The 19,121-nt window shown below is 45.2% G+C and overlaps 2 protein-coding genes across 2 annotated transcripts in view; one reads left to right on the forward strand and one right to left on the reverse strand.

The window, feature by feature from the left end:
- The window catches only part of B9d2 (B9 domain-containing protein 2), a 969,675-nt gene that overhangs the window by 8,891 nt on the left and 941,663 nt on the right, over window positions 1-19,121 (forward strand). The gene's annotated exons all lie outside the window — the stretch shown is intronic.
- The window catches only part of LOC135921711 (uncharacterized), an 89,919-nt gene continuing 82,937 nt past the window's right edge, over window positions 12,140-19,121 (reverse strand). Inside the window, exons 4-5 of the mRNA XM_070527632.1 lie at window positions 12,646-12,713; window positions 12,140-12,290 (exon numbers count right to left, since the gene is read on the reverse strand). Coding sequence (XP_070383733.1) covers window positions 12,140-12,290; window positions 12,646-12,713 — 219 coding nt within the window. The remainder of the gene's footprint in view (window positions 12,291-12,645; window positions 12,714-19,121) is intronic.

Raw genomic sequence — 19,121 nt, forward strand, 5'->3', positions numbered from 1 at the left:
AACAGCCATGCTTGTCGCGCGCATTTTCTAATTTCTAACAAATCGATAACAAAACCGAAGTACCTAGGTAACAGTAAAGAATATGGCAAAGAAACATTACTTGGCACCCAATTAAGTCGTCAGTATCTCGTTTTAGGACTAGGCGAGTACGAGCAGAGTTGTTCCTTGTCATCGCTTGCTGCAGGCAATCGGGTTCGTTCTCTGAGAACCGCAAACTCCTCGCGTAGCGCGAGATGCGTTTCACCTAGTTGCTTGGAATCGCAAATTATCGCCGGTCTCCCTGTGCGCAGAAGTAGCACTTGCGTTTGGGCTTGGCCAACCAATTTGGATCAACCTCGAAAACAAAAAAAGAAGACACTGCATCACATTGAAGAGGCACTAGGAAGTCTGGCGTGGCTAGCGTTACGAGGCCCGAGGCAGACTCAATAAAATAAGACGCCATAACAGATGTGGTACAAGCGCTTTCGAAGGGTTGCCGTGTTACCTATAAGGAGATGACAGTTTTCGTGTAGGCCATGTAGCCCAGTCTGGTCTCTGGCTTGGTCGGGATTCCGCAATGTATGGGTAATCGTATTTACTCGCTCTGTGCGCCAAGCTGGCTTGGCCGACTTAACGTGACAGTCTAATCAATGCTCGGGCGAGAGATAAGGCGACAGGCATCTCGTTATCCACGATTTCCTGGTCGCAGAGCACTTTCTCGCATACGGAAATCTCTGACGCCCCAATCCTGGTGGCCACATATAGCAACCTGTAGAAGTGCGCGTTAATCATGCGCAATTGCGGGACCTGCGCGGGAATTAGACTTTCGATTTCGCAGTGCATAGAGGCGGTATTTATTTGGAAACCGTTGTGTAGCACATGTGCAAGTACTTCCGCATACAGTTCGTGTGGGGTTCGGGAAAAGCATAAAATTGCATTACGTCGTTTAAATGAAGGGGTATGAAAATATTTGTTGCTGGGATAGTTGCTTATGAACCATGCTGTAACGTATTGTTCTTGCTTATTCGCTAAAAGTTGAGAAACAATCTTGATCTACATAAGAGCGCGCTACTCCGAATGATAGATGATAAATCGTTGCCTCCGTACATTTACAACACTACAGAAAAAAGAAACGGAAAAGGACTCACACTATTCACTAGAAAGATAGTAGAAATGTACCACGAATGCAGACGCTTCCACGGACTATATAAAGTATGGCAGCAGATAAGAAAACTATCCACGAGTACATCGTGCAGATGTACTCCGGCAATACTAGTTCGCCCAAAAAGCAAGGCACATCGACTTTTGAGTTTAGTAGAGCTTTAGTTTAAGGGACACAAGCGGCTTGCGTACGCAAGATCTAGGGGCCACGGTACTGCGCATGCGCATACTCTTCTGCGCATGTGCAGTACCGTGGCCTCTAACTCATGCGTACGCAAGCCACTTTAGTTCCCTAACCTAAAACTTTCTATTATCATTGCTTTCAACACTGCAACCTTATTGGGCATTTCAAGTCACAAGTTTCAAGTTGATTTTTTGGCGATGTAAATAAACTTCAACTTCAACTTCAACAGCTAGAACTTGTCTCCACGTTCAAAACAGTACATACAGCAGCCAAAGCTAACAACCTTTAAAGCTACGTTTAGTCCCTTGCACAGGAGCCTCTTTAGAATTTTTCGGAGTGCTTTATTAGGCGCCCGTGGCTGCGTCGAGCGTCGGCGTTACCGCAGTAACCGAGCGAACGAGCGAAGTGGATGAAAGAGCGAACGGGGAATGCAGCAGGGAATTGAGGAAAGCGGCTAAGTGATCAGAGAGCGAGGAGGAAAGTGGGGGAGGAGGCTGCAGCGGAAGCACGAGGCGTAAAGCGGGGAAGAGGGTATCGCAAAAGCGTGAGAAGAAACGCGTGGTGCCGCGCAAGCTCAGTGCCTGCGGCGGCGACCGCTAGAGCCAGAGTAGCGCACCATCGTATGTTCACCGATCACTTTTTTGTCTTTATTTCTTCGGGCACTGCTTTTCATCGACTCACAAATGTTAAAATTTACCCCTCGACGCACGCCGCGCCTGCATGTATCGGTAGCCTCTCGAATGTTATCGATAGTTGTATTTATTGGCTAATGTCACCAAGGAAGCAAAAAAAAAACTGATGAAGCGGAAGTCGCCCATACCAGCCTACGGGCCATACCAGCCAAGAGCTGTGCCGCGCTGTTTACAGACTTTTCTAACGGTTTTTAGTTGCATAATGATTTTCAAGTTCTAATGCAACAGTGTGCGCTACGAGGCGATCCATATTGGAGGTCTCCTAATCCCAAATATCCGAGTACTGAGTAATTTTTTCTTCCATTTTATTGGCATCAGTATGCGACTACCGCTAAGTAGAAAAAAAATGCGCAATAATTAGCGTTTATTCACCTTCAATAATGCAGTGTAGCAATTAATCAACCATAAAAGGTGCCAAAAAAAAAATCAATTATGAAGAGAAAATGTAGCATGAGAAATGTCAATGCATGCAACAAACACAAGTACTCATTATAATCTTCATTATCATCAGGTGTTGCCGGTGCTTTACCATCCTCATAGCATAGACGGCCCCGGAACTTTGGTTGTGGCCGTTAACCTTTAGCTCGACGGATAAAATTTTCCTATAATATGCAGCAATACAATGCTAATGTGCAACCTTATCTGAATAGGAAGGATAACGCTAACATATCAACTGCTTGTGCATCAAGTTTACTGAGTAAACCCGAGCGCACTATTAGATTTTCGTATCCGCACAGCAACGCGCACAGCAAGGTACGACAACCCGAAACAGATAAGCTGCGGTGATTGGCGTGCTTCTGCCCCCCGAAAGATGGCGACGCGGCGGCTCCCCTTGGCCGGTGCTCTCTCCACTCCAGCAGTTTTTCTTTAACTTCCTTGGTGGCCCCCAAAGCTTTTTGTAATGTGATTGTGTGCGCGAGGCGAATCAGATATTACAGTCCGGAAGCCTCGCAGGTACTACCGATTACACTGGAACCTTCGATGAGTCATGTATTTAGTGCTGATGCGCTTTATCAGGAGTTCCGATTTGCGACCATGCCCGGCTCTGCTACATGTCTCTCTCAAATTCTTTGCCTGAATAAATCGCGAAATGAAAGCGGGTATAGAGATACGCTCAAATTTTGCTTTAAGAAGTATTGTAGTCGTCGGTGAATTTTTGTCTTTGCTAAGTGTCTGATGTGTTTCCTTTCTCGTTATTTCTGAACACGCGACATTTCCCGAGACCAGATTCTCGACATCACCTACCTCAGTGGTCCTACTTTCGGTTCGAAATCATCGTGCCTCAGAAGAGCTTCTATTATTACCCGTACTCCACCTCACCCCTACGAATTTGCTTTCCTTTGCAACTTCTTAGTATACATGGTCTGTATAGCCTGTCCCAACTAACGTTGTCCATGCTCTTCCACGAAAACAAAAATTTGCGAAACGGTACAAGATTCAAATTTAAGAGCTATGGTAGCGGGTCGTCAGACCTCCAACAGCTATATGCCGTAGGCTTTGTAATTGTATTTTGCATGTGCTTTTTACATCTTTTTTTTAGTTGAACAGCTTCGCTAACGTCAGCTTGGACACACGGTGTATTTCGTTTTCGATTCGTGCTCCTTGTCGAAGAGAGAGCCACTATCTAGAACTCTCTTTCGCCAGCCCTAAGCTTTACATCTCAGTCCGACCCACTTGGCATATATAGACACACACACACGCATGCGGCGCCACGCCTACGGTAATGCGAGGACATGGGCAACCGCACCCAGTTCTTTAGCCCCGCAATCCCATTCGTAGGCAGTGTCCAGGAGTGTCACCGCGTCGTGTTCGGCGACGCTTCCTTGGTCTATATTTAAGCTCGTGCCCATCTCTGTTAGCGACGGTCCAGGCAGTACGGGCGTGTCACGTGCACACGTCGCTGACGAGACCAACGCCACGGTGGGTCCACGTCCTCGAGTGGTGCTAAACGCAATGCACTGGGTAGAAATAGGATGGTTGGCAGGCAACTGACGTTTTCTGCGCTTTGCGGCAAGTGTAAAAATATTTTATAACTGCCTCATTAACTTCCGCAGAAATCATTCACTCATTGTTTGGATGGTTGGTCACTAGATGAGAGTCTCCAATTTTCCAGCCTTCTGGATTAGTTTGGTCGAGTTAGAAGGTCTTGAGCAAGCAGCCTAATGAAAGTTCTCAGGTGAAAGGCACTAAACGAGAAGCCAAGTTGAAAGACAGTGCATTGGGTGCAGTCCCAATCAGTGGTCTATTACAGTAAGAGAAACACAAATACAAGACATCAATGCATCAAGCCTTTCGGTTCCTCTTATTCTTCCAGCTTGTCCAGCCTTGTTTCATGCATATGATGATTCCGGCTAGCGATAGCTCTTGAAAAGCACCGCGAGCCATTAGAATTTTGTTTTTTGCTACCGAAGAACTTTGTGTGTACCTACTGGAGTACCAGCTTTCATTGCATGTCAGTGCTATCTTTTCTTTCTCTTTCTCTGCTTTCCTACCCTTTTACCTCCTCCTCCACCTTTCTCCAGTATAGGGTAGCAAACCATACTTCCCCCTCTGATTTACCTCCCTGCCTTTCCCCTTTCTTCTGTTTCTCTCTCTCTCTCTTTATGTCTCAACTAGAGGTTACATGTGGCCGTGAGCATAAGGAGTACATGCACAGTTTGCCTCCGTTCAAGTTGAAGTCCAAAGTAGAACAGATGGAGCCATCGAAACTAAAAGCTACGCATTCTGTCGTCACAGGTGTACTTTCTTCGGTGGGCTAACTGACTCATTCAGCTGGGGCGCCGGCGAACCAATTCTTTCCCCTTCTCCCTGATAACATGAACCACAACTTGGCTGATGAATTCGCACGCCTGCGAAGACAAAGTGACAGCGGTTAGTGATCCAAACAAGACGTAGCTTGTCGATATAATCGACAGTGTTCGAGACAAGTAATACGCCGGGAGTCAACGATTCCGCACTGTGAAGAAACGTTTACGTCATTTGGTGTGCTTCCTGTCTACAAACAATGATCGCCATACGTCTTGCTTGCCTTGCTTCTTTTGATAACTCAGCCGCTTCGTTCCTGTCAAGAATATTACGCGACTGTGATAACCCGCATCCCGTTCTTGTCCTGGAAGTACCGGGCAAGCAGCGTAAAAGTAAAGGCATGCAAAAAATGACCATTGTTCTTTAGGGACAACATAAGACTCCAAAGAGTGAGACCCTTTCCGAGGGTGCAAAAGGGGACTTCGTCAGTGCAACAACTACTTTCCTTAGTAGGGAATACATTGTTCAATCCACCCCACGCTAATGGGGGAGTAAAATAAGGGGATGCGTAAAAGTTGAAAGAAGTGCAAATGTAAAAAAAGAGGAAGAGGTGAGTTTTGTTATAGCGAGGGAACGCTGGGGCTCGGGGATGAGGGAAACATTGTGCTACCTTAACCCAGCACCAAACATTGACGCCCGAGGTAAGATAAATATTGTGCATTGTTTTTGTAAACATTCACTCGATCTACGACTTTGGTTGGTAGGTCATGTTGAGGGGGACATGACGTTGGGGCTGCTTAGCGGAGTCACTGACCCGGCGCGGCGACATTTTGTCTGTCATGCGTGTAGGGTCCGTGTGATTTTTGTCACAATCCGCAGGTTGTGCGCAGAAATGACTTAGCTTTGCAGGCTCAACTTTGATGTCATTACTCACAAGTTTTCCTCCGAAGACGGCACATCTATTCGATTCCCAGTAAAAAAGCCGAAGAGTGGAGCCACTGCCCGGATGCCCTGGCGCTGTTATCGTCGAAGTCATTGTTCGCGGGAGCAAAATGAACCCATGGAAGCCTTCGGCAGTTTTGCACTGCTTCGAATCCTCACCGCGAACAGTGTTCTTGGAAAAGACGCCCTTTTTCATTAGATGTCCCGCTGGTATTGACTTCACTGAGAATGCAGTGGAGAAAATAGATAACAAATCTCTGGGACGGGAGTTTCCGTGAACCCAGTGTTGCGGCTAGCGTTATCTGTGTGGCGACGTGAGCGTGGAATGACACCTGTGCAGTCACGACGCGAGGAAGCCGATCACCGCAATTCCATTTCGGTGAGACCGAGCAGGCCGGCAGGTAGTCTTGTTTACTTATTTCCCAACTTAGCGAACTATCGCCTAGGGCGTTGACGCAACTGGCTGTGGAAGAAACCCGCACCTCGAAGAGCTTTGTTTCAGGCGATCAGTTTCGGTAATGACACAATAAATTCATGCACAATGACCGGATGAATCGAAATTGGACCAAGCAAATCAAAGAAGCCGCTCAATAACATGAGATAATTTATTAATATTTATATGTTCCTTCAAGCTAAAAAAATCGTAGTCACAGCAAGACGCGTTGCATTTCAAATCTCGAAAGGATTATGTAGATTTTCTTAAACATAATGTTTATTAGAGGCCTGAAACCTTAAAACAATTCTTTTTTTGCTCGTAGGATACAGTTCGCATTCGTGTAACAACGGGCACATGAGTTCGTTCCAGATGTGGGGCATAACAGTGCAAGGTCTCTCCGATTACCTTGACGTTAGAGCAGATAATGTACTTTTCTGTGCATAAACACAGTCACTGGTTTTTCACATGCGTATATTATTGTCGCAAGAGCAAAGTTACTATACGAGCGCCTGGAGCTAATAATAAAGTTTCTTTTTAAATAAGATTCAGGTATAATAAAGTTTCACCGGTCAGTTCTGACCTATGCTCAAAGGAGAGCCTCCAATGCCGATATAGAAGAAAGAAGTGCACGGGTGGAATTTCTCTCATAAACACAGCGCGGAGGTAATTAGCATTCGGGGCCAAAAATTAAACAAAAGAAAGAGGCGCAATCGATGCGTCTGTGGGGTAAAAAAAGAAAGGATCGAAATGAATGCCGATCCCTTCCTAAAAACTGGTGCTGCCGTGACACTTAATGGGTGCTTTAGCCGGATTCACAGCAGCGCCTCCATCAGAATGCACGAACCCGCTTATATTAGGGCGAGTCGGTGGGCGCGGCCGCAGGAATGCGCATTGTAACGACCTCTGGCGGCTTGTGCGGGCATTCCGGTGTGACGCGATGGATGGGCTGCACTACAGCATATAGCAGTCACAAACACAAGCGCAAAGACAAGGAAGCAGCGCAGACAGCAAGATCGCATCGTTGCGCCTGTTCGATGCCCGACGAGAGAGTAGTAATGACTCATCAACTAGCTAAGCAAGAATCTGGGATGTGTACGGGCGCCTCGAGAATTGCCCGGGCAATAAACTGCGCTCCCAGTGAGGAGCAACTGACCCGGTAACTGGCAATGACCCCTCCGATGGCTGACCCCGCTTTTATGTACGCATATCATGTTATCACGAGACCTCGCACTGCGCACATCTGCGCACATTTGTTTTCATCGCTCTTGTGAATAAAGCAGGTCACTGACCGTAATCAAACAAAACGACGACGTTTTCAAATTACGTGAGGAATATGAACCACCGAATGTGATGAGATCTGTGGAGGTCTCTAAACGTCATTTTGTATTGATTATAATCAGCCACCCGCTTCCTTTCTAGCGATGACTTTACCTGGCCAAACTGTATTCCACCGAACTTCGGACCGTTTTCATTGCTGCATTTGATTTTATATATTTGTGGCCCAATGTTTTGTAACGTTTCGATATCGATTTTTCGCGCAATTTGCAAAGGTATGGAAGGCATTGAACCCCTGACTTCTTTTCGCTTTAGGAGCCCCTCAGCTCGTCGTAAAATTCCCTGATTGGTCGAGTGATGTTAGGCATTTCAGGGAGCTGCATCATTTGGTATGAAGTTCATTTCTTAGGTACTGGAACCAAAAAGAAAAAAAAATTCACAAAATGGAAAGGAAGACACAATGAACGCAAGTATCGACTCTCAAATAGAGCTTTAATAAAAACTCGGCATAATAAATAGTAGCCTATAACTACAGCAATTTGGCAAACTATTCATCCAAAAGCAATAAATATTTGCATGTAAACGCAGCGAAGGATGCTAGGCATGTGCGAATATTCTAAATTTGGAACGTGAATTGGTTAGTTAATTTTTTTTCTTATGCGATTTGTATTTGATTCAAGAAATCAATATTCCAAGTTGTTCAGTATTCGTTTTTGTTTAATTCATTTGAGGATCGACAACAGTCCTTGTGGTCCAAAAAGACAAAGAAAATTCTGAAAGGAGAGAATTATCGCAGTCATTCCGGTGCACAAAAAGCCCAGTTCTTGCGCATCACTTCCAGAGCGATTGTAAGGACCCATTTTTTGTCGAATTGTTAAGTTTTGGTAAATGAGCGTGTCTCCTCTCATGCAGCCCGCAAATTTCTTGACCCGACTTGTGCAAAGCACTCTATTAGTCCATGTATTAGTCCATAGTATGACGCTACGTTTTTTTTTTTTTGCAAGGCGTTTCTGAAGGTTGCTGCAGCACTGACCACTTGCGTTCACTCGATTTCGCAGCATAGCGCCGGGTCTCTCTTCCATGCTATAGGCACTACTACTTGACAGGTGCAGATTGCGCGCAATCCTGTCGACTGTTTGCCAAGCGAGAGATTCCCCATGCAGCGAGTAAAGAGCTAAAAAGAAGCACTGCGCAACAGAATTGAAGGGAGACGCCTCAGCCTAACACGTGATCCCATCTCTGAGCGCGCGGAAGGCTTCTGTGCCCCCGCTTTGCAGGCAGAGCCAGGGCAGCGCACCCGAACAAGTGGGCATCTATTAAAATTACCGGACGGCAAACATTCACGCCGAATACGCCCAGCCCACCGGAGTGTTTGCACGCGCAAGAGATTGGTGTGTTGCGACACCATGGACCCGAGCACACGAGAGTTGGATCCTCCCGCGTCTGCCCGTGTGCCGCTGAGCCGTGTCTGGAAAAGGGCGATACTGGGGGTTGAGCTGATGCCGGGAGTTTGGAGGTCCGTGGTTCCTCGGCGCAGGCAATAAAATTTTTCAGTCTCCGTTTCACCTAGACGGCGCCCCCGGATTAACCCATCTGCGGAAAATCGGTAGTCGCCTTTGAGTGTCCCGCTTCTCTCTCACCATCCTTCGTCTTTCTCTTTTCTTTTACATCTGTCTTGTCTTCTACTCACTTTGTTTTACTTCCTGTTTCCGAGGCAGCAAGGGTTAATCCGGTGTATAGTATCGAATCTCGTGTATGCTATATCGGGTTATAATAGTTATGTACAGCTGGCGTCTGCGACTGCTCCGGGTATCATAGCGTCCTCTTGTTGGGCTCGGTGGTTGGAGTCTAGCGTCGCTACCGAAATAGGTTAATCTTTTATGGCTTTTAAGGTTTTTAAAGGCAACACTATTACCAGGAAGGTTACTTCTGGGTAACTTTCTTGCCTTTCCCTTTTCCTCCGTCTCTCTCTCTGGTGGCACTTCTGCGCTTCTGAATGAAGAAGTATGGTTCTGTTAGAAACATGGGCTATTTAACGGGAACCTGAAGGTGCTTCTGAGAATCAAACGAGAAAAAGAATACCTGCGAAACAATGCAGTTTAATCTTAGGCTTGTTCCTCACTGCTCAACATACATGCGGCAAATAGAAGGATAAAGACAAAGTCCATAGTGTACTAATTACGCTTAATGACACCATTAGATAGGCGAAAATACGAGGAAAGTAAAGCAGGTTCACTGGAGTCATGCCTGAATGATTACGCTTCACTTGTGAAAGCAATAAAAGAGGGAACGCAGGTTAGCAAAATGAAAGATGAGAAAGACACTGCCGAGGAAGTAAGTGTAAATACATTCACAATAGATTGTTTGCCTAACTTTTACGGGCGTTCACGCTGTCCAGGCGGCTTCAAAAAGCTCCTGTACGGTTTTTCTGGCCTCAGGAAGAGTGCTTTAGCCAAAGTCTTTTTTAGTGCTTAAGATTTCCCGTGGCCGGTGGGGAGAGTGGACACATGACACGCTGTTCGCTACTAACTCCGACGCTTGAGCTCGGATAAAATGCCAGTTTGTAACGCCTGGGACCAAGGCTAAACTGTGGGTAACCAGATAGCTGCAGCTTAATTAACTCTTCGAGGGTTAATCTTCCTAATGAGCGATCCGTAGTTAGGAGCTAATCAGGTTAATGCAGCGCGATGTGAGCCTGAAGAAAGCGATGATGCAGCTCGTGAATGTTAACACACGCGGAGTAGTAATATTTCTTGCGGCGGCATCATTCCAGGTCTTTTCCTCGTCGCGTCTCGCTGACAGCTGGGCATGAATCTTCCCTGCAGTTTCCTTGCGTTCGTTCCTATTAAGCCGCAGCGGCGGCATCTGCTACATCACGAACCGCGGGCTTCTTTACGACCTAATTGCAGGGGCCTTAAACCGCGCCGAGTAACCACGCCGCCCTTGGGCGCTCGTTTGCAGCACGTGGCCAGCACGCGATGTTCGGTTCAAGGGGTCTCTGATCTGCATATATATGACCGCGTTGACCCGACCTCACTTTAAGAGTTTGTAAGAATGATATCTCTGTTTCGGTCGTTTCACCGCCTTCGATATTTCTTGTTTCATCGTCAAGGTACATTAATGCGATGGGCGGGTCGCAGTTTTTCGAGGGTTCCTTGGGTTTGGCGAGACTTAAATTGTTGTTTGAAGCTTACGATAGCCGTAGCTCCCTGAAGTGAAGAGCTGTGATGCGTAATCTTGTGCAGTTGCTTCGCCTAAAGTTTGCGAAGCTGTGAAACTGATAGCGCGCGAATAATTAAGCTTGAATGTGCAATTAATACAACCAATCAAACAGTTTACACTGATGAAGTATTCCCTCGGAAATATATTGTCGTTAAGATTGGGGTAAGATGTTAAACACTGCAGAGGGAAATGAAACTGAAGCTTTCACTTTTTCCGATACCACGCTGGAAATTTGAATACCATAGGTCAGTGCGATTTGTTCGTATTCGCGCGCCTTTGGTGCAGTGGACGTTCTTGAAGGTTCAACTTCAGCCCATGGCTGCATTACTCCGAATACAATGTGGTCCATATTCTTCAAGAAAGAACAAGCCAAAAAAGACACCGTCAGGTCCTTTACGTCACGTGGAGCTGGTGCTGAAACGTTGAAGGCGGCATCGTCATACGTCTGTCGTTCGTCTGTCTTTTCCGGCTTACCAGCCATACTTTAGCGAAGAAGGTTGGCTTCCTTTTTTGTTTGTAGAAGGCAAATTTATTCATACACCTCAATTTATTTTTTCATTAACATGCCTTTAAAACTTGCGCTGTTATGCACAATATTACGTGGCAGTAGAAACTACAGACGTGCGTACGATAGGGGCCCTTTTCGTATCGACAGCTTTTGCTTTATGTCATTCTGCTGCTTTGCAACAGCTTATTTTTCTGAATATGGTTCAGGGAGATTGATGCTTTTAGGGTTGGAATTCTGAGTATTTGCAGAGTGAGTAGGTAGTAGTGTCAATATTCTAATTAAGCATTTCACATGCGGTGCATGCAGGCATATGCTCCGACTTCAATATTGTTCATTGATGCTTTTCTTTACAGTTCAATAACTATAGTTCCAATTCCTGTCAACTAATAGCCAATCCATTTCGTGGGTTATGAGCCACAGAGTTAGGGCATGATCAGTAAGAATATTTTGGAGCAAATAAACCAAGCAATTAACGATGACAATAAAAAGAAACAAAATACTGCGGCACAATAACGTGATGATAATTAATAACGACGAGGGAAAGCAGCAGCAACACCAACAAATAGCTTCTCGCCGGATGGCCGATTCCCATTCGCTGGCATGCGCCGCGTTTTAAGGTCTAAGCATCCGCGTACCGCTACAGCCGCTGCACCATGTCCCATGTTCTATTTATTTTCATTTTGTGCTAACTGGCCGCAGGTCGTAACGCATTGAAATCGCTCACTATCAACGGACTAGCCCACCAACAACACGTACTGCTGAGTCATTGGCCCCTTGGCAACGTTCTCGCACGGGCGATTAACCTCTCGCTCCCCTCTCCCCCTCCTCTCCCCTACGCGGGAAAGCGCTCGGCGGGCGGCAGCTCCACTTCGTTCAGTGCCCTTCTCCCCGTGGGCGTGATAGATTTCGGGGTCGTCCGCTGCGGAAATGAAGTTTGACCGGACGAAAGTCGCTCAAGGTCTTCTCCCGCTGACCGCGACATCGCGGCATGCGGGTTAACACAGCGGGTCCCGCCGCTGACCACGAGGTGCGAGGGCGAGGCTGGGAACGAGGACCTGCGGAGGGGTCCGCTGCACCTGGTACCGCGAGTGGCCCATCTCGTAGTGCACCTGGTGGCTGCTGTTGACAGGTCCGATGTATGAGCAGCTGCGCGCGTAGAGTAATGGTGCTTGCGCGAGGGCGTTTGCGTACAGCGCGGACTGCGAATGCAGGGCACACATTTTCAGGAAGCGGCTGGTTAGTATCGATTTGAGTCTTCGGCTTTACCGATCCGAAGAAAAACTAGAATGGCGAGAGACACCGTACTGGCAGGGTTGTAGATTAAATTTGACTGCCTGCGCTTCTTTAAACAAGATCATCGATTCGGCACAGATCATTACCCTCCCTCTCTTCTCCCTCCCCAAAAGAACGATAAAAAAATGTTATTTATGTACCAAGTGGAACCAAACTGGACCTTAATTTTTTTCAGCGCTGAATCGTAAAGCAAAAAGAACTTACGCACCTCACTTGTTGCCAGGTGCCACCTTTACCTGTATTATGTCCGGTGTCGGCTTGCACAAGAATTGGTACCTGCAGTACATCAGCAGCAAGTGCACGCAAAGTTAGGGTAACGTGAAAAGCAAGCTTCGCTTTTGGAAATGTTTTCGGCTCCGGTTGGTCTCCCTGGCCACGTTCGCGAGACGTTCATTATTCACGCGTTGCCTGAACTTCTGGCTCAACCGCGCTGCGTCATTTATGTCTTGCCTTACCATTTTTTTCCAGTTAGCTTTCATGTTTGCTGGCATACATCTACAAAGTACCATGCAAACTGAAGTGCGTGTGATAGAAATGACTTAGTTCTTCTAAAGTGCTCCTGCCCATCATGACATTTTATAGCAAAGGCTTTCTTTTGCTTTTCGCGTCATCTTGCGGTTGATATGCTTCTGGTAATTTATGAGAGCAGAGGCAACTTGGGCCACTAGGTGTGCGCTGGCTGCTGCCTTGTTGAGCAGACATGGGCCACTGGGCATATTCCCGAATAAAAAGCTTCGGCACTGGGTATGAGGCACCGGGTGCGTGCCGAAACAACCAACTGCGGCACGGCGTATGTGATAGGGATATGTGCCTATTCCTGGTGTATCTCCTACCAAGAACGTGCCAATATTACATAAAGGTTATGAAGTCTTAAATATATTAAATTGAGAGAACTCCATCAGCAACAGACAAGCCCGTGTCAAGTGCGGCCGCTTGTTGGATAACCATTCCAACTAAGCTGCAGCCAGGATACTAGGGATTGTGGGCATTGCTGCTGAATTCAAACTGGGGTGCTGTGATTACTGCAAAATGTACTATGTCGTAGTGTCATTTGGCTTTGTGGTAGCCATGGAGATTTCCACTTCGCGTGTCTCCTGATTCTCCTGATGTGCTATAATATTTTGCGAATCACGTATGCAATGGAGAGATGCAGCAGGTCGCACAAGGATGCTATCGCTGACCTCGACGATGATCATGGATGGTTTGTGCCACAATTTTCTTGAAGGCCAGGTCTTCGTAGCTGACTTCAAACAGGCTTGGCGTATCTAGGGTCTCATTATCTCGTAACCGCTTAAGATACAATACTGCCGGGTTAGAAACATGAAGATGCTCTATAAACATGGAAATGGTACGAAATAACAACTCTACATGCTGAGAAAATGCAACAATAGTGAACAACGATGGACATAGCCAAAAATAATTATAATTATCCGTTACCAGTGTGGGATGTGCCATCTAGATTAACTGTCGCGAACTCCGCCAGATGCCTGAGTTCGAGAGTGAGGAGAGCAGAATCGGAAACGCAGGCGGAGCAAAGAGCCACCGGCCACTCGAGTGCGTCGTTCACCCTCGGCCGTGTGTTTTCACGCCGCAAGATCTCGGGCCTGATAGGCCCTCTGCCTCGCGGTAGGTTGAACGAGCAACAAGAAAATCGAGGTGAAAGTTGCATTGCAGAGTGTCAAACACTGAAACAAGAAAGAGCTAACCAAGCGTTGATGCTCAACAAAACATGGTTGAAGCGGCTGTGTGTAAAACACGTACGATACGAGCAAGATACGAAATGAGTGACTGTAGAGCATTAAAAAGAGACAAAGAGACGGAATATGTAGATATGTACCACAACGTAGACCGAGCTTGCATTCTGTAGCGAGGACATTTGGCGGACGCTTCTTCCTATATTTTTTTTTTTTGTAACAACGTGTCACCTGATGCACAAGCGTCAATGTTTAAAAAAGCATCTAAACATAAGGAGGCGAGCGTTGTTTGATTCCGCCTGCGTCAAAATATGCCCGCCACGTCTGGGAATTGAGCCGGCTACGTTGTGCTCCGTAGCACAAACTTTTTGGTCATCGGGGTGAATGTTATATTAAGGGTGATCTGTACGAACGAGAAAACCGAGGAGTTTGCCTAGTAATTTATATAGAAGGGTTTCTGTTCGAATTTGCGAATGAAGTTTTAAGAAACAATACACATACGCACAGAGATACGCTCGTATGCAAACAAACCATAGCACAAAACCAGACCAGGCTGAGCACGAGGTGGCGGGCTCAAATCCGTGGCGTGGTTGTCGCCTTCTTTTTCTTTCGGGATTCAAACCCGTTATGCCTCCTGCTTTGGAACGCATGTTAAAGTGCACTTGGTGATAAAGATAACATGTACTTCTCACTGGCTGTTTTGCTCATAGCCCACGCATTTCCTTGAGACTTCAAATTTTCTCCCTCAATTCATAAATCGATAAACTTTAAAAAGTGGGTGTGCATGGCCCTAACTATTTTTTAATATTGTCTTGACGACGTAAAAAGGAAATTGTTAGAAATTTTGTAATATAATTAGGAACGAGTTATTTGGAAAACCATAAATTTTGAATACTCAAAGAACGTCTCACTTTGGGGCAATTTTGGCATTAGTCTCCCAGAAAAGCAAGTCGCTGAAGTCCTGAATAAGACACTCTGTTCCATATATATTTGCTAACGAACCCAGGGGCAGTCTTCCTAATTTCCAACCTCTAAATTACGCCGTCAAGAGAGTACTACTTTTGATTCACATGGAATCACGAAGGTTATCGATTCACTAAAGAATTCAACAGCAACAGGAATAGGCGGTATCAAAACGAAAATACATAAAAGAACTAAACACTTTTCTAGTCGATTTCTAGCTAAACCTCTTCAACAGACCCTTAACATCTGTACCCCTTGAGTGGTGGATTAGTAAGATCTACCAAGCTTTCAAGCAATGCCCTAAATTGTACTTTTGGAATTATCGTCGTGCGTCAATTACTAGCATCTACTCAAAAATTGTGAACCATGGTGTTTATGCTAAAGTTGTTAACTTGCTGTTCACTTAAAGCTTCGTTCACCTTAACCAGCATGGCTTCAGTACATACGTCTCTTGCGAAACTCAATTCGCTGCCTTCCTCCACAACATTCACTCTTTCCTGTGGTGCAACATTTCTGTACTTATTTTTTGCTTAGACTCTGAGAAGACCCCTGCTCAATAAGGTGCCCTATTCTCGTCTCTTACTTTCCTGGTAAAACCTACATCTGTCCCTCATATTTTGTATTCTAACCAAAGATCAAGAATTTGTCCACGTGAAATCACACTGTTTTCTTCTATCCTCTATATTATATGACGTACTCCTAGCCACCGTTCATGCGCCACATATCTTCTTAGTTGCACAAATGACCTAGCTCTAAGTATTTTCTTTAACATGAGTTCGTTTGCTAATTATTGTTTTGCCTACCACCTTTTAAAGGGTCAGCCGGTGCTTGAACTCTCCAGAACATCCACATCAATATAGAATGGCAGCTAACACTCATGGGTCCTTGTGCTTGAACAAGTGAAATAAAATGGTACGTGCTTATGACACTAAGTGTAAGTGTAACCATGCTAATTGCAGTTTCCACTGACGTCCTGACTTCTCTTCCCCAACTTACAGTATAAATAATTCAGCAGAACTTGTGTAAATTGTTTTAAATGACCTGGTGTGCACATCTCCCATGACCTTATTAGTCTCTTCATACCGACCACATAACAATTTTTCCTAACCGTGTACTTAGCTGCTCCTATCCTTACATTTCCTTCTGTTCTAAGGTTGCTCCGAACCTTTCGCTTCTGTTCATCGCTCACGATGCGTCAGTCTCTCTTCCTTGGGGCCTTTCTCCACTCATGAGTGCAAGTTAGGACATCATTGCCTTTTTTACAATAGAAAACTATAAAAGCCGACTCAATACACATTTGCAGCTTTGTCAGCCGCCCATTAAATCCTTCGAGATTGGAAGCACTGTGCGCAGCGCGACCTGGTGTTGCATTCAATGAGCACGGAGAACAAAACAAAATCAGCTATAGTTGCTGGAACAGTAACATAATTGCTTGACAAATAACTGAACTCTGAAAGAGGAGAACACTTGATCCCCCACAAGTATTACACTTTCTAAAAAGAAACCAAGGAGAGAAAAGGCAAGGAGGTCAACCAGGTGATCGAGTGTACGAGCGATCGAGTGGGTTGCCACTTGTAATGAACGCGTAAATAATGTGTTGTTGCATAACTTTCTTTTAGAATAAAGATCGTAGAACAAATTGTTTTGCATGTTCGGACAAAAAAGAAATAAAGGTTGAATCATTACGCCAACTCGGCACTGGGCTTTTCTTTTACTTTCCTTTTAGTAAACACAGTACTAAGTCCCTCACCTTCTGTACCTTCACGTAGTTTGCATACATATTGCTCATTGTTTGCGAACTTCCAGCCGTACAAGAACATGCTTGCTCACCGGTCTTGAAGATATAGCGCCAAATGCTTGTGATTACCTCTTACTGTAAGCATTGACATCACATTAACACTGTAAATTATGCGTAATCGTGTTGTGTCAATGAATAGACAGTTATTAACAGAGAGGAGATATATTGTTCTATAATATAGTGGTCTAAACTGTATGCAAATATTGAGCCGTTCATTAAAGCCTTTTCCCTCTTAGGTTCTTCTGGCATTCGGAAATTTCGTCTGGCCGTCGTACTTGGATCTGCAGGCGACCTATTCTCTTCGAGGTCATTTTTTTGTACATGTAAATGCAATTAGGGTCACTATGTCACTCCCTGAGTTTCTGTAGTGATTTCATTTCTTTAGCAGAGCACCAATGCCATTCGCAGTGCACCAGCACGTGAACGGTGAAAGTTTTGTTTACATGGGCACGTATGCCCACCGCTCTTTTTTCACTTAATAATATAAACTGCATTATAAACTGCACAGCGCTGACACCAAATAATGATAAAACATTGCAAACAGGCGTATCATATTTTTACTCATAAGTTTATCGTCACAAGTCCCGTATGCGGGGCCAACTGCAACCGAGCAGAGGGTGCGGAAACATTGAACTACGCGACCTATTATTGCAGCTTTTGGTGCCAACTCTCATACTTCCTACGTCTCTTCATAACCCGTACAGTTTGCGTGTTCGATGGTATACTGTTAGATGAAGCCCTTATTTGGTTGGAATCACTCTCAAAGCCCTAATAACTCTGTCCAAGAGCTCATTCAGATAGTTTGTGTAGTTTTCCTCGCAGAAAATAGGGATGTTCACATAACAAAAATACGGAGTTCTGTGTGTTCCGTACAGAATAGCGCAGCCACTTTATTATTACAGGAGAAACGTACGGAAAACTTAAAGAAGGGAGCATTACTTCATGTTAACAGAAATTTTTGCATAATTCTTGAAAATTACCTATTTTCCGTATTTTTACATGCTGTTCCTCCATATAATGACAGAACTTTTTTACAATTTAGGTAGCATCATGCACTTACATGATGTACTTTTTCATGCCGTTATTTAATTGTTACCCACCCTTCAGGTGCAGGCCCTACTAGGGGCTTGTTAGATATTATCAGTTAAATATATATACGCACATACAAAATAAGATAACGCGTGCGTAACATTTTTGCTGGTGTTTTACCTTGCTGTTTCATTTTACCTGATTTCGCGTTACCTAAATACTCTTTAGAGATATCAGCTGACCGAAAAATGTTTTTCCTGAATATAAAAATGTGTGTCGGCAATCATTAACGAAGTTGTTGGGTCTCAAAAGTGTTTACATTCTAATTACGTAACTGACATGTGCTAAGTAAACTTTCAAGCGAGACCATGAAGCGTTGACAACGGAAAATATCGTCCACTTCTAGAAAGAAGCCTATCTTCTAATAAAACCAACTGCGGCATGGCTTATCCTTAACCATCGAGAATTAAAGTTCCTAATAATATGCGTTCTTAGAGTTCAGAGCCTAAAGACGTAATGTACTTTCCTTCATGTCATATCTAAGTTCCAATTAATGGCAGAGTGGTAGCCTACCCTGGAAGAAAGCATAATGTATAGTAAAGTGTACAACAAGAGAACAACAACGATGTCTAACCACCAAGAAAAGTTTATACGTATCTTTTCGAGATGCCAGCGTCGCAAAATCATAGTCTGTCGTTTTCTTTTATTCCGATATAAGCATAGACAATCCCTAATGCTAGTACATGGAACAATTTAGGCCGGAGCAATCCAACTCGGTCTTTAGACAAGTGGGCTCATGACCTCTCTAAGGAGGTCACAGGGGCCCATGACCGCGTACATGCGCTGACCGCTTCGCAAACGTGATCATGGTCAATAACCCGAGCAGTAGCCAACGTAATCATACCAAATAAGCGATGCAAGAACTTGCAGAAAAAAAAAGACGATGCCGTTAACTAGTGTTGAACGGTCAGAGTGGCGAGCATTGACCGGTTGCCACACCAGCATCTTTGCAAAGCACACAGCTCTAGGCGGGCCGTGCTACCATTTCTTCCTAACGAAAAGGAGCAGAATGACAAGCTTGGGGAGTTAAGTACGCATAGTTGACTGCAGCTGAGTGTCCGAGCTGACATCTCCAGCATACCATTATAGCTTGTATGTTTATCCCTGGTTAACCAGGGCCAACAGCCTTTGCGTTTCCGT

Source organism: Dermacentor albipictus, chromosome 10, assembly GCF_038994185.2.
Source record: "Dermacentor albipictus isolate Rhodes 1998 colony chromosome 10, USDA_Dalb.pri_finalv2, whole genome shotgun sequence".
NCBI classification, from domain to species: domain Eukaryota; kingdom Metazoa; phylum Arthropoda; class Arachnida; order Ixodida; family Ixodidae; genus Dermacentor; species Dermacentor albipictus.